The following is a 15632-nucleotide window of genomic DNA, read 5'->3' on the forward strand; positions in this document are numbered from 1 at the left end:
CACACCCTGCAGAGCCCCCCTGCCATTGCTAACGACATGCAATCCTAGCCCTGCCCCACACCTGCTCCAGACTCACCCCAGCAAGAGCAGACCAGCCAGAACCTAAGTGCACAGCCCCGATCCCAGCCCACCCCACGCCTGCTTTGCACCACCCACCCACGTTGCTTCCTGTTGCCCCCCTGGGCACAGAGTGGGGCTGGAGAGGCTCTGTGGCTCGACTGCCCTTCTAGGCAGCCCAGGTGGCAGTGGCTCCTTCTGGCTGCTGCCATCACAGGCCTCTGCCCTGTGGTACCAGGGAGGACCCACACACACTGCCCTGACCCAGCCCACCTCAATCCGCCCTGCGCCTGCTTTGGACTCGCCTGCCCAAGCTGAGCAGCAGCAGCAGCAGCAGCTGGGCAGAAACTGTTGCTCAGCATGGGGGAAAAGTGGCCCTTCCCCCTCACCACTGCCAGGCCCTTTCTGCTGCAGCTGCTTGGAGCCCAGGGCAGCCTGGCCTGTGTCTCCACTGCCATCACTGCCACCTCCAGGAGGCCCAGTGGGGCAGCAGTGGCAGCGCAGAACAAACGCAAAGCAGCCCAGCGGGGGCCCCGGCCAGCTGCAGCAGCAGGAGGAAGGAGCCGCTTTTCCCACATGCTGAGCAACTGTTTCTGCCTGGCCACCACTGCTGCTGCTGTTGCTCAACCTAGGTTGGCAAGTCCAGAACAGGTGCAGGACAGGCTGGGTTGGGGCTGTGTGCACAGGTCCCCACTGGTACTATGGGGCTGGGGCCAGCAGCAGCGGCAGCTGAAAGGAGGTGCCACTGCCTGAGCTACCTAGAAAGGCAGTCCTACCACAGAGCCTCCCCAGTCCCACTGTGTGCCCAAGAGGCAGCAGGATGTGCCATTGTCGGATGGTGCCTGGGCCAGGCAGGACCAAGGGACCCACCGGAGGCCAGACAAAGTCCCTCTGTGGGCCAGATCCGACCCACAGGCCATATTTTGCTCTCCCCTGTATTAAATCCTGAGAACTAACATTTTCTTTAACAAGAACTAATATTATTGTGTAATAAATATGGTTTTAGGAGTACAGTTTCAAGGAAAAAAAATAAAACAACAAGAAACTCAGTAAAAAGTATGATTTGAACACACTGCTTTTAAGCTAGCACAAGGATTGAGACATTTTAGAATAAAAAAAGATACTGTTGTGTGTTTTCCAGCTGGGTGGAGATACAGAGAGGCCAGGGAAAGCAAAGTGAAAGAGAAAGTGTCGGGGGCGGGGGTGTGCAGCATATATCTAGTTCTAGGAAAGGGAAGCACTGCAAAATAAGAAGGCACAGGCTGCCTTAAACAATAGTCAGATTCAAGACATAATCAAAGTCTTGCCACATTCATTTGGAACCCCAAGATGCAGGCTATCACTACACTGGACATATTTCTAAAAAAGAACAAGACAGTTATTGAGGACTTGATAGTTTATGAGTCATGACTGAAAAAAACAGAAGACCTATAGTTTGGTCATGTGAAAATGGAGAGGAACTGATGAGGATGAACAGGTATATCTGAGAGGACTAGAGTAGCCTGCTATCCCCCTGTGAAAATGCTCTCTTTTTTGATAAGGTAGACATGGAGTCAACCAACATAAATGTTGTTTCCCATACTTACTGTCAACTTGCAAGATGTTGGACTGAAGTTGTGGGTACAAGCGACCCAGTGACAAACTCTCACTCAAATTCTTGTTAAATGTTAAAACATTCACTAAAACCTACACCAGGAGAGACACAGATATTAATAACTTGGTTAAAGCTCTAAGGAATACAGTTCTAAAGCAAGTTACTCATTTGTGACACTAACATTTTCAAAATGTAATACCTCACACAGGCAAACACCAATTTGCATTTGTTCATGCAAAATGGGTAACTGTTCATTTTTACACTTGCAGATAGAAGCACTTATTGTAGTGATTCTCAGCGAGGGTTCTGTGGCACCTTGGGGTGTTGCGAGATCTTTTTAAGGGTGCTAAGGGGTGGTACACAATAGTAGCACCTTTATCTGCACCAACATTTACATGAGATTTTCCAGATAAACCCAGAGATTTCAAAGAGGAATCTATAGTGTAAAAAACAAACATTCTGACCTACAATGTTACTGAATTCTCTGCAACAGAACAAATGCTCTATTACTTTTCCCTAGTCAACAAACAAGTGAAAGGAAAGAACTAAACTTTGAGGGGGAGGCCTTGAGTATATAACTCCTTGAATCTAAAAAGGTTAAGAATGACTGACTTCTCATTACATGAGTATTTTCAGAGGCTCTTCATAAAGAGAACCATAAGGGAGCAATTTTCAGAATCAAATAGGTCTTTATAGTTCCCATTAAATCAAATAAAGCAAAAATAGGGGCAACTGGGCACCTTTAATTTTCCTCTGACTAATGCCTTCAGTGAGGTAAAGTAACTCAAAACTAAATGTAGTTATGCCTCTTTTTAATAATCCTATCCTGCTGCATATACAATCACACCATTGACAAGGACTCCATCTCATTACAGATTATAAATTGCAAGGTGCTATTTGAGAAAGCTCAGATGTGGAGGATTTCAAAAAGGAATGTGCTAAAACAATGATGCTCAACCTTTTTCCCCAGTAAGCCAGATGGGCAGTGCCTGGTCTGTCCATGGATTGGATCTGGCCAGTGATCCCAATCTGGTGTGCACAGAGGGCATCATCCAGCCATGTGGGGAAGGGGCTTGAGACAGGCTGGCCCTACCGTGGCCCTGCAGGTAGTGTTGGATTTAGAGTTAGTTAGGTCCTGTGCGCAGCTTCATTTTCACCCCCGCCCCAGGACCCAGCCAAGAAAAAGAACATTGGAGACAGAGAAAAAATTGCAATGCAAATTCTTTCCTAGACTACTTCAAAAAACTATGTTTGGAGCAGTTTGCAGAAGAAGTTTGCAGAATGCAGAAAGCTGGGACTGCTTCACAACTTGCAATGCTTATTAAATTCAATCATTTGTCAGATTTGTCCTGCATTTTGGTGCCCCCTGTCATTGGGGCCCCGTGCCACTGCATGGTTTATTCCATGGTAAATCTGCCACTGCCTGCAGGGGAAAGGAGCTTGACCCAGTTCTGCAGGAAGAAGTGGGGGGAAGGGGACATGGCCTGGCCCCAACTTGCCCTTGTGCGGGGGAAGGGGGCATAGCCCAGCCCCAACCCACCCCAGAGGAGAGGGTGGCATGGCTCCACCATGAACCAGAGTTGGGAGGGAGGCGGTGCAACTTGGCCCCAACCCAGCCTTATGGAGGGGGAGGAGAGAGGAAGAGGGCACAGCACACCTGGTTCTAACCAGCCATGTGTGGTTTATGGTTTGTGAATTTGGTGGGGCGGGAAGCATGGCCATATTAATGGCCACTGCTCCCCTGCCACCAAATTTCCAGGCTTATTGTAAGCCCTGCAGGCCAGATACGATGGCTCTGTGGGCCACATTTGGCCCATGGGCTAGAGGTTGGGCACCCCTGTGTTAAAATGTACTGTTAGGCATAACAGCCAACATTCAGCTACAGTGTTCCCACAGTCCTCAGAATACAAAGGTCCTATTTTTCTCACAGTCTTTAAGAAGATGAGCTATGAATACATTGTGGAAGGGCACAAAAGATTTATGAAGTTTGCTAAGTTTCTGCCTCCCCACATTTATAGGCGCTGCCAGAGTAGGTGAGGTTAACAGAATGAAGAAACTGCAGCAAATATATCTTTAACTTTATATATCCAGTTGTATAGAACTGGGTGGTTCAAGAGACTGATCTGATAATCTCTGGACCACAGATTGGATCCAGCCTGTCTGGCAGCACATGAAAGTTTTTACTGTGCTGATGACACTGGTTGGCATTTTTGTTGGCAGCTAAAGCAGAAAGGCTAAGGACTGAGGATGAGGATAGAATGGGGGTAACAGATTTCTTATCTACCCTAGGAATTGGTCTTCCAAGTCAGATTGTAAGGCATTTTGACACAACAGGGCAGGGAAGTTTTATGTGACTTGTATGAATACAATACAGGTTTTTATTGCCTTCCAGTGGCTAGATCATCTGAGGTTTATGAGCCTGCTGCTTCCTTTAGTTTAACAGACCTGCTCTTTTAGCTCAAACACAACTTAACTAGGGCTGTCATTGGAAGTGAAACTCACCTTCTACCTTACACCACTGCCTATGTTTTACTGCAGCACTTCATTTTTTGTGGGCTGTTGCACATTTAGATTTTTAATCCTTCATCCCCAAACCAGGAACCACTTATTTCACATTTCTTCTGCAATGAGGCACGTTGGTATGAGAAACCTCCAGGAAAGTGAATATAAAGACCAGCATGCAGACACAAGGGAAGGCCAGCTTAGTCATGCCTAGTGCCAAGTAGTTCAAAATGTGCTGAAAAGTAGTGCTCAAAACATACCTGAGTGATGCTGCTCAAGGCTTTGTCTCCACTGTTAGCTCCCACGCAGAGATAAGTCCCACACATCCCTTCTGCTGGTCGAACAACAGTGGGCAGTAGAAAGGATAGAGGTCTTTTCCCCGGCTGAATAAGATTCCGCTGTGGGTAAATTAAAACACACACCTAAACTATCACAGAGTTCAGAACAAAGATTTGCCAGAGCCCTAAATTGCTCGTGTTAACTTGCTTCTCTTTTCATTTGAGTAAGACATCCTAATACTGCTGGCTCATTATTACACTATTCACAGTGCTATAGTAATAGTGGGTGCATCTACACGTGCACTTTATTGTGGAGTGGATTAATGAGCTCTGTAGGAAAGCATCACTGTCTACACTTGCACCAATATTACAGCGCAATAAACTAATTAACTACACTGTGAGACAGTACTGTCCCAGGCAGTACTATCTTCCAGCGGAATAATTTTCTGCACCAAAACACCAACCATGGACATAAATTCCACCTAGTCAGCCCAGCCAGCCAGGAGCCTGCTCCACCCCAGCTCAAATTGCTGCTATCCCAGGCACATGTGTAGAGGTTGCAACTGGGAGCAGTTTACTCCACCTCAAACCACTCCAGAATTTATTGCTTCACATTAATTGCACATGTAGATGCACCCAGTATTTGGCATTATCTAATACCTTTTATTCACGTCATCCAAAACCTTTTATAAACTGTATACAGAAGTTACAGCACTCACTAATACGATGCAGCTATTTCTGGAGTGGACAGTGTCAACTGTTTAAAAATGTGTGGCAAAAATGCAATTTAGCACAGAAATGACCAGCAGTGGCCAATAAGGCTCTCTGTCTGAGACTTCAGGTTTTTTCTCCCACTGTCTGCTACTATTTCATTCTACAGAGTAATAATTTGCAAACAGAAACTTTAATTTCATTCAACAGACAAGTATGGTCATTCAGTTTATGACCAGTCTTTAGGAAAAGCACACTTTCCCCAGTGCAGCTATGCTAGACTCTAGGGTCTCCTTGTAGTAAGAGGACAAATTATTTGTGGACAGATCACACATGCAAATAACTTTCTCAACTGTATATCCTATTTCTATAGTACATGGAATGGAATGATAAGTAGCAACCAGGGTGTTCAGTTTGGGTTATTCATAAGACATAAACAGCCTCCTTACGGAAGTAATTTCAGAATTAAAGTAGTTAAAACCAAAAGAATTCAGACCAAGACTTCTTTGGGTAATTTATTACCGGGCTGAGAGAGGAGTGATTGGATGTCTTATTCAGCCAGGAAAAGTCCAACATCTGACTGTTCAGTAGGATTCCAGAAGGGGTTATTATTCCACTCCCAAATGGACGGTTCAGGGAACTGAAAAATATGAAGAAATCTTGTAACTGCCTTTCCAGTGATTGTTGTCGCTGCAGGCCTCCTACTGTCACAGTCCTAGCCCAGATTCCCCTGTTCACCTTGGTTTGGTAAAGGATTTTCAGTAAATTTTTAATGTTGGTGAAAGATTCCCTCTAATAACCTTGGAGAAGGAAGCTTTCTGTACTTTGTGGAACAGGTACAGTGTGGGTAGCAGTGATGCAAACTTCTACTCTGCCCTGCCAAGTGCTGATGAAATCACTTGGAGGTGATAGGGCATTTCAATCTATATCCTAGTCAATCCTAGGACTCTGTTAAGAACAGAAACTAGAGGGAAAAAATTTGTGAACATCCCTCTATCAGAGGCTAGACTGGGACCACCAATGTATTTTATATGGGCAACTGGACAGCCACCAGATGGTAATGACTTGCATCCAGGAGTGATCCAAACCAAATTAGTGAGTTAAAGATGACGGGCTTTGGATCCCATCATTATTAGACTCCTTCCTGCACCCTCCACACTGAATTAACCTTTTTTCTATGCTCTCTTTTTTCTGTAACCATCCACACTGAAAAAATAAAACTTTTACCTCACAACAGCAACAATGTAGTCATCAGGTCCCATAACAAGGACCTGGCTAGCAGAGGGTCCACTCTCCATGGAAAATGGTGGAATATGGAGACCAGAAGGGAAGGACTGGGAGTCATTAATCAGCTGACGCAGGACACCAGCCTTTGATTTGCTGCAGTGATAAGAAAGGATGAGGGGGAGGGAAAAAAAAACAAAAACCCAGTGAGCATAAAAAGCAGAACATCTTCTATATAGGATAAATCTACTAGCCACTACTAACTGCTGGCTCTTGCATTTGCCTGGGAGGGGCTGGACTGTGGCAGGAGCGTTCTTCTGATTGTGGAAATGAAAGATAATGAGCAATTTCTGGTCTTATATCTGAGAGAAGGCACTGAACACCTGGGAGTTCAGAGAGGTTCAATGGAAGCAGGCAGGCAAAGTATTACTAATATTTTACAGAACAAAAAGGGATCATACTGTGAGACTGCCAAATACTATGATACTGAGGGCTGGCTCAAGGCTCTGTCATGGATGTGGTTGGAACAGGTGTCCAAAACATAGTGACAGTGTGAAAAACAGCTGCTGTGTTAACACAACTCAACTCTGTTTTTTGTAATCAGTATAGCAGGCTGGTATTGTGTCCCTCAGACAGCCCACCCTCATACCAGGTCATGGCAGGAAAGGTTTAACTTGTATTTTTTTGGCTCAGTGTGGCAGACATTACCATCTTCATCACTCAGCCTAGCTACAAATGAAATGGGAAAAGTACTCTCTAGAGAGTAAAGCAGAACCTAGGGTGTGAGCTGAGCGATTTTTTTGGAAGAAAAATTCTAGGAGCATCCAGCTCTGGGGAGAAGGTTCGAGTAAAACGTTATTGTTCATTCCAGACTAGAGGTGAGCCTGGCATTCCCACAGTATGCAGACATCCTTCTGGGGAAGACCTAGTGATAGGATTCAGATCCTATACTGATTGCAAACACCCAGTCATACTGGCAGCATGGCTGGGCCCTTAGGTCTGACTTTAAGTAGGTTATAACACAGTTTAACAGTTTATGTCTACACAACAGGGTTTAGATGCAATTCCCAGTGCTGTTACTGTACGTTGCCACTGCTCAGGAAAGGGCTGTAGCAATACTTTCCAGCAGGGACTAGGCTTTAGCATGCCTCTTCTACTGTGTAGAAGGGACTAGAGAGACATGGCCTTCCGCATACCATATTTTCTTGTATACAACGTTCCCTGGAATAAAATATGTACCTTGTTTTTGAAGGCAAAATGAAAGAAAAACTAGCTTTCCTTGTAGTAAGTAACTGAGTAGCAGGAGCTAGGGGGTGGAGCCTACTTCTTGTTCCACTCCCTGTAAATCATGTAAAAATTTTACTTTCACTTTTGATGAGGACCAGCAGAAACCGTGCTTACCATTTCTTGCATATAATGTGTGCTTAAGTAGCCAGCAGTCGGTTTTTAGAAAACAAATGCATACAAAAACATATGGTATATAAAAGGCCTTGCCTAAATTAACAAAGTTACCTGTTGTTGACACAGGCATTAGTAACAGTTGCAGCTGACTAGTGCTGATTCTGATATAGCTAACTAGTGTCAATCAGAGCCCAGAAAAAAGGCAAACTACATTCAGCGTCATTTCATTACCAATAACTAAGCCCTGATCTGCAGTATGAGAGATTGAGTTTGAAACCCCAACATGGTCCCTCATGCCACATGGTAGACATGCTATGAGGGCATAAAACACTGATCAGCGTGCTGAGGGAGGAACAACAGCCAGGGAACACTGGACAGGCTCACATGGTAGATGGGAGCCTCTAAATAGGGTTGTTCTGGTTTTTTTTGTTCTTTTTAAAGAGGGTGGGAAGCCTGTCACCAGAAGAATCCAGACAAGGAAAGCCCATTGGCAAGCCTCGCAACCTTTCTAGACCAAATTTATTTTTGCTCAGCTGGGTATGCTGCTAACTGCTGAATGTAGCACAGCTTGTGCCATAGGGAGGCTGTTGAAAAACTACCTTTTCATCAGCAAAATGAAGAAGATACATAGAAGAAGTATAGAGGCTTTTTGTGCCATGTGAAGGATTAAGACAGGACAGTAAAACTAACAAGATTCAATACAGTTCTTCAAAGTACTCAGTGTATGCAGACCTACCTCACCATGTCTTCTACAGATGCTTCTACAGATGCATCATAGGAGGGGTCTCCCAAGCTGCTAGCAAGAGTCAGTGCTATTTTTAATGTCTAAATTGAACACAGAGAAAGAAAGAACAATATTTATGTGACCCAAGAAATCTCACCTTCCACTGTCCAGATAAAGAAAGGTACCTATCCTTCTCACATATAAGCTACCTCTTCTTGAAGCTAACATTTCTGGAAACTTGGTTCTGTATATACAGTACCTCAGTAAGGAGGAGTAAAGTGCGTGGACAGGACAAACAAGGATACCAGCTTTGTTTATACAGGAAGTATTACAGGAGACCAGAGTGTACCCTGCGATATTCATATACCAAGTGGCTGACGTGAAACATGCAAGTGCATAGTTGTTCAGCTGATGTGTTACTATACTTCTAAAAATGCAACCATCAGACCATTACTTCCCATTTAATTGCCAGTTAATAATTACTACTTTCCTATGCATTCATTGCAATGATAAAAATCATGCTGGATTCCCAGGGGACTCTTCTGCTGTATATGCACATGCTTATAGTACATAGTTCCACCAGCAGTCCCAGAGCAGAATGCTCATTAACCACTCTAACTAAAGCTCCTGAATTCCATGTTTCTAATTAGAATACATCCAAATGGCTTGAATGGAAAATGTTAATCCCAGGACATTCAAAGAGCCAGCATTTATAAAGCATACTGCAGATATAGCATCTCATAAATACACAGTCTTACCAGGGTGAATCATGTTTCAAAAACCATGGACAAAAACGACATACCACCCAGAACACCTATCTGCCCCTGATCTAAGAGTTGGCCCACCGGTTTGAGGTTGAAAAGCTGATTTTGATTAGCTGCAGAAGGAGGGAGAAGTATTGGAACCCTGCCCAAACCTCCTGGATATGCACATCCTGTTCCCTTCCAAAACTGTTGTGATTTGATTGACAGCTTCTTAAGATCAGGACAGCTTCATAATAGATCACCAAAAGCAAAAGTTACAAGAACAAGTATGCTTTTCAGTACATTGCCATGGGACTGAGATGATTTATTAGACTATTTCAGTTTCCAGTTGGTGTAGCTATCGTTGTAGTTTTAAGTCAGTGCTTAAACCTTTTGATTTATAGCCCAGATTCATATTAACTTTTGTCATATGCGGTACACACAGATTTCCCTTCGGGGTCATAATTTATCTTCTGATGTGCAATAAAAGATTATTAACTTGTGGGACAACTATTTGCCGCTAGTCAGAATCCTGTGTAAGGGATTACTGCTGGCTGCAATGAATGGGGCTGTTAGAGCCCCTTGGGTGGCCACAGAAGAGTTCCATCAGAACAGACAGCATGGGGCAACACAGATGCACCCTACAAGCTCCAGTTTAAAGATGCTTTGCTTCTGCTGACTCTGAGCTACACATTTCTGGGTTATGTCCCTTAAAGCACAACACAGAATTTAACTCAACAACTCAGCAACATAACTTGCATTAAAGGCTTGATCATTAAAACCCTGCTGAAAGTCTACTAGCTATCTAGCAACAGAACAGCACCCACAGTAACAGGGACATAAGAACCTGCAATTATCTATAGGTGTATAATATGCAACCTCCAGCATGCAAAAAACATGAGATTATCATAACATTCATGAGATTTAAAAAAAATAATAAATATTGGATATTGTTGTGTATTATCGGCATAATGATCCTTTAGGGTGCACTGGGGTCATATTTCCAGGCTTTTCTCCATAATCGCAAAGACTAAAACATCCTTTAAAAAGTTGAGGGTCTGACCCAGCACGGTAGAAAGGAGCCAGGAGCTGGAGCCAGAGCCTGTATGCACTGGGCAGGAGCCACCCAGCTGAAACTTCCTCCCTACCCAGAGCAGTGCAGTAGAGGCAGGAGCAAAAGGAGCTGCTGCTGGAGGTGAGGGGAGATGAGCAGCACCTGGGTGGCTGCAGCCACACCAGGAGCAGCCCCCCCCTCCAATAAGCTGTTCATGCTGGCCGGGTCCAGGGACGACAACCCTGGGCAGGAGCATGGTGCAGGCTGCCCCTGGCAGGAACAGGCAGAGCTCAGCCCCTGAGGACTGCTGCGGAGGTAGCCACAGGCTGCAACATCCAGGCAAGTTCTGCTACATGTAGCCCCTGCCTCCCTCCCCTCACCCCCAGCCAACTCCCAGCACCTAGCACCCAGGCAGGAAGAGGCATGCAGGGAGCACATCACAGCTCTGCGTGGGCCCTGGCCCCACATGTCCCTGGTCATCCAGCTCTGGCCTCACACTATCCCCTCTCTGTGATCTTGGGGTCTTCATGGAGACCAGCCAAGAGTTGCATGGGCAGGGCACGTGGCTGGGTGGGCAGGGAACTGCTTCTGGGGTTGGGACTACAAGACGGGCCTAGTCCAGGTGTGAGACGGGTGAGATCCTGGCCTCACCTGCTGATCCCGCTCCCAAACAATGCTCCCAGCCCACCCATGGCCCCATTCCACATAGGGAGTTTTGGTGAGTTGTAAAGGGAGCAGGATGGGCAGGTAAGGGCAGGATCCCAGCCATCTCACTCCTGGACCAGGCCCATACCCCAGGCCCAAATAATTGCCCACCCATGCTCTAGCTGAGGAATCTCCCAAATCCTGTCCAGCAGGCAGTTAGGCTCATTGTAAAACCTGGGAAGCATCCCAGTGGAGGCAGTCCTTTCTTTAATTGTTCCAAATCCCAGTCACAAATAGGAAACAGATGTCTACAGGCTGTCAGCACCTTGTCGTAAAAGGTCTTTCTGACAGTCAACTAAGTGGGTGGCATATTAGATGGATCTAAGCAATGAGGAAATGGACAGGGCTGTCTTTCACTGCTGCTGAATCGTTCTGTGGAGATGATTACTGTGGAAGATTAGCTGTGTCCTCCTAAAGTAAAACTGCTGACTCTTTCATGCTGGACCAGATAGTCTCCTTGAACTCACCCGCCATGACTTAGATGGAAAAGGAAGGGACCAAAGATGAATACAGTTGTGACAAAGGCACCTTCCAGACCTGGTACTATTATGACCACGCCCTTGTCTCTGGGCAAGCCACCTGCCTTGTTCACTTGCCATGCCTTGTTGATAAATGATTATGATGTCAAATAGGTGGGAGGCTGCCCTTCGTGCACCCAAATGACCATGGGTCCTACCAACCCTACACTTGTCCCATGCCTTGCTGATGTCTCATTGTGCGATGATACTCCAGCTCAAGGCTGGGCCAAACTGAGCACACAGTTGTATCTTTATCATACTGCCCACTTTGGGGCCACACACACACACCACCCCTCTCTCACTGGGGCCTCTTGCACTCCACCAGCTCTCATCCGGTCTCTTGCATACTGCCTATTCAGGCCACACTTACTCTGCCCTACTCCTAGGAGATCCTCAGGCTTTTCTCTTCATCCCTCAGTCAGTCCTGGACTTCTGGGCCTCTCCTGTGACCCTCACCCAAGCAGCACTGAGCAATTGGTCAACTACAGGCCTACTTCATCCCTGGCCCTTCACCAGACCGTTACACTCCTCTCGGGCCACAACTCTACCCCTTACATTAGGGCCGGGGGGTCTTCCACCCTTTAGGATTCAGCCACTCCTCTCTGAGCTTAACTGGCCCCACAACTCCGTCCTGCAACTCTCAGGGCCCAGGGTCTTACCCACTTTGGGTTCAGGTGGTGCTCATTCAGCATCCCTGGCCCACCTCTGGGGTCCAACACCCCATAGCACTCAGGCACTTCTCAATAAGGTTACCTGTCCCCCACTCAACTCTCTAGTAACCCACCCAAACTTTGCACCAGGGAGGTTCTTAGTCCTGGTATTTAAGTGGCCCTGACCTGCCAGAGGCAGGACCACCAGGCCACCCTATCCCGGCAGGGTGCCCAAGACCAATGAGGCCTCCTCCTTCCCATAACTACACCCTTACCTCCGAGTTATTCCTGGAGCAGGAGCTCCATCAGGCAATGTTACTCCCCACTGGCTGATCTCAAAATGCTCTGCTCCTATAACAGAGCTCTCCCAAAATGGCTGCTCTCCAAAATGGCCACTCTCATAAGCCACCTGGCAGCTCCCTGTTCCAGTCCTTAAAGTGACAGACATCCCAAAGGCTGTTCTGTCACAACAGTCCTATGAGAAGGTTGATGTTAGTTCCATAACTTAGAAGGCTGGCTCCACTTCACAGGGCTCCATGTATCATTTCTCCTTTGTGGGAGTCTCAGCCCCCAGACTGCCTTGATCAGCCTTTAGGTGGCTGGTTTCTTGTTCTCAGTCGCTTGCCCCGTTCTTCCCTGCTCGGGTCCCAAGCCAACTGTCCTGCAGTTCGTCTTTGCCCTTATCCTTCAGTGAAGAGTCACAGGAGCCCAACACCTCAAACTCACCCAAACTCTTGGTCCCGCCTCTTCTTTCCTCCAGGTCCATGGTATGGCTGCCCATGCCCAACCAGACTTGGACTGACTAGCTTGGATGTTGTAGCCACCTTGTCTCCCTGCCTCCAAGGTAAGTCAGTCTTCAAGATTCTTTCTCCTGAGTCCCCTTAGTCAGCCTGTTGTTACCATCTCCCTACATTCCCTTGGGTTTCTTCCTGGGCCCACTTCTCTCCCTAGCCAATGCTGACTGCCTGCTTGGCTCCCCTTTTAATTCCTCATGCCGATCAGCTGTGAGGATGGCTGCAGCCTCCTATTCACTGCCTAGCCAGCTTTCCAAGCTGATCAGGCTAATTACTATCCAGGGCTCTCAGCCCGGGCTTTGCCCGAGGCTGGGCTCACCAGCATGGTAAGTACTCTTTTGTTCTTTGTGTTTTCAGGGTCTCATGACAGGGTGGACTTCTCACCCTGTCAAATTAAATACAGGAAATACATGGCAATGCAGGTATTGTTTAGGAAGAGAGAGCATTATTCAAGTACTCAGACAGTAGAGAGACCCCAGGATACCCTAAGTTACTGCACATTTGTGAGACAATGTCAAAGCCCAGATTTAACCCTTAGCAACCTGTTTTGTCATAAATAGTTTTAGCACAATCAATGAACAAATAAAGTCCTTTTATATCAACATATGGCTAACTAGCTGTCTTTGGCTTACCTCTGCTATCCAATGGAAGGTATTTTCCCTGGATATCTGGCTTGTGATATTTAAGCCTTCCAGGATATTCAGAGCTGCAATCAATGCAGGGCCTGCATGGGGAGGTGGAGGGCTAAGAATGAGGTGACCTGTCAGGGTGAGAGGAGAAGAGTGTAACTGCTTTGTCAAGACTGTACAGGTCTCTTCTGTCTGGAAAGCTTTCAAGTGCACTACTGGCAAAGGAAAGGAAGAAAAATCTTACAAAATCCAGGAAAAGTGTGAGAGAATCTCTTAAGCCATGAGGTTTTTTCTCCTATATGAAATGCTGTTGTGCTTAATAGCAGAAACTCAGATCTTATCTCAAACATGAATGACTGAACAAATAATGGGTAGTGGGGGCCAACTTTTTCAGTAGGTATGCTACAGATTAGCCCTGCACCCTTCCCCACCCCAAATGCCACTCTAATCCCTTTTTCTTACCCAATCTGCTGCTCCATTTTCTGTTCTGTGCTCCCTGACCAAGTTGTTGCTTTTCTTTCTGCTTCCTTGCCTGTGCTACCTCTCTGATCTGATGCTCTGCTTTCTGCCTTATCTGCCTTTGTGCTGCTTGTCCCTTCCCCAATTGGCTGCATGCCACACACACAGGCTGCCCATGCCACTTGTGGCACCTGTGCTGCAGACCAGCCATCCTTGGGTTATGACATCACTGACTATGAGGAAGCAAACAAATCACTGAGTGATAGATAAAAGATTTCTATTCAGTAAGTTTAAAAGTTTTGAACCAGACTCCAAGACTGTGTAAAGCAAAATAACTCCATCAAAAACTTAAAACCTTCCAGCCCCTCAGTATCCTTTATAAAGAGACTAAAGGGGGTATAAGCCCACGTTTTTCTCTTCGCAGATCACATGCGAGAGCTACTTGCAAGCAGTGCTAATTCACATACTGTGATACAATGCAGCATACATTAGAATATTGCATCAATATGATCAAAACGCCACCAGTTGCTTTCAAGGACAACATGAATCTTACATATTGGCCCAGCAAGACAGGCAGCTCAGAGACTCTAAGCGTGCGCCCCAGTGCCACTCTCAGGCTGCCTTAGGAAAGCCCATTGAACGCACACACTCAAAATCTGAAAGCATCTAGTTTGTCTAATTGCCAGGCTTGAATACATACAGAGTAGGGTTGAGTACAGTGGGATTGCTTCTCAGCAGGGACTCAGTTAGATAATGCCACAATCACTAGTTTGCAACAGGAAGGTAACAGGAACAATGTTACTGCCCTGCACAGATTTGTGCTGCTGCAGACAGTGTTAAATAGTTCCGTGCTGCGTTATTTTCTGCATTCACTTCTCCCCTATACTGGTGAGACAGGTCAGATTTGCGGTTTCTAATTGGTGTTAGAACATGTCATCAGGTGATGTAGACTTTGATGCACTGCAGCACGGGAGTCAGGAGATTTTACCTCGATACACTGTGTGGACTGGATTCTTCACCAGGGCACTGTAGTTACTGAAGTCTACCTCTGTCAAGACTCCTCCATAATTTTTGACCTGAATAGAAGAACAAGGCAGAATATGAATTAAAAAGAGGAGTTGATGGGATACTGCAGTTCTCAAGCCAGTGAACAAACACTGGGTTCTGATTTTGGTTACATAAACTTTGGGTGGAAGTTAGTGGCCCATATAAATTTCAGTGGAATCGGAGTGCTTGATTGCCTTTGAAAAACCCAGACTTCATGAACAGAAGCCTCTGGGATCCCATGCCTAGGTGTCGGCTTACTGTGAAGCTCTGTAGCTCATCTCAGTAGTTTGCCCAAGTGATGGGCATTATGAAACAGCTCTGCATCTCCCTGCCTGCCATGCTTATAGGACAGGGGTTGGTCCTAGGGATAAATTTGGCCCACTGTATTTATATTTGCCCTACTCAGTTTTTTTCTGGAACATGCTTATCCTTTGAGAGAGACCTTTTCTGTTGCATTGTACATGCCATAGGGAGCCCAGAAGGTTCCCTTTCCTTCTTCCTTGGTCTTTTTCCTATTTATTTCCAGTGGCAGATGGACACAG

General features: G+C 46.1%; 1 protein-coding gene across 1 annotated transcript in view; it reads right to left on the bottom strand.

Annotated features, from left to right (window-relative positions):
- GGT7 (gamma-glutamyltransferase 7) overlaps window positions 1–15632 on the bottom strand; it is a 56281-nt gene that overhangs the window by 5472 nt on the left and 35177 nt on the right. Inside the window, exons 7-13 of the mRNA XM_019539740.1 lie at window positions 15032–15119; window positions 13588–13715; window positions 8504–8592; window positions 6370–6522; window positions 5665–5782; window positions 4414–4551; window positions 1644–1743 (exon numbers count right to left, since the gene is read on the bottom strand). Of these exons, the coding sequence (XP_019395285.1) occupies window positions 1644–1743; window positions 4414–4551; window positions 5665–5782; window positions 6370–6522; window positions 8504–8592; window positions 13588–13715; window positions 15032–15119 (814 nt within the window). The remainder of the gene's footprint in view (window positions 1–1643; window positions 1744–4413; window positions 4552–5664; window positions 5783–6369; window positions 6523–8503; window positions 8593–13587; window positions 13716–15031; window positions 15120–15632) is intronic.

The sequence above is a fragment of the Crocodylus porosus genome, unplaced genomic scaffold (assembly GCF_001723895.1).
Source record: "Crocodylus porosus isolate Cpor-Errol unplaced genomic scaffold, CroPor_comp1, whole genome shotgun sequence".
NCBI classification, from domain to species: Eukaryota; Metazoa; Chordata; order Crocodylia; family Crocodylidae; genus Crocodylus; species Crocodylus porosus.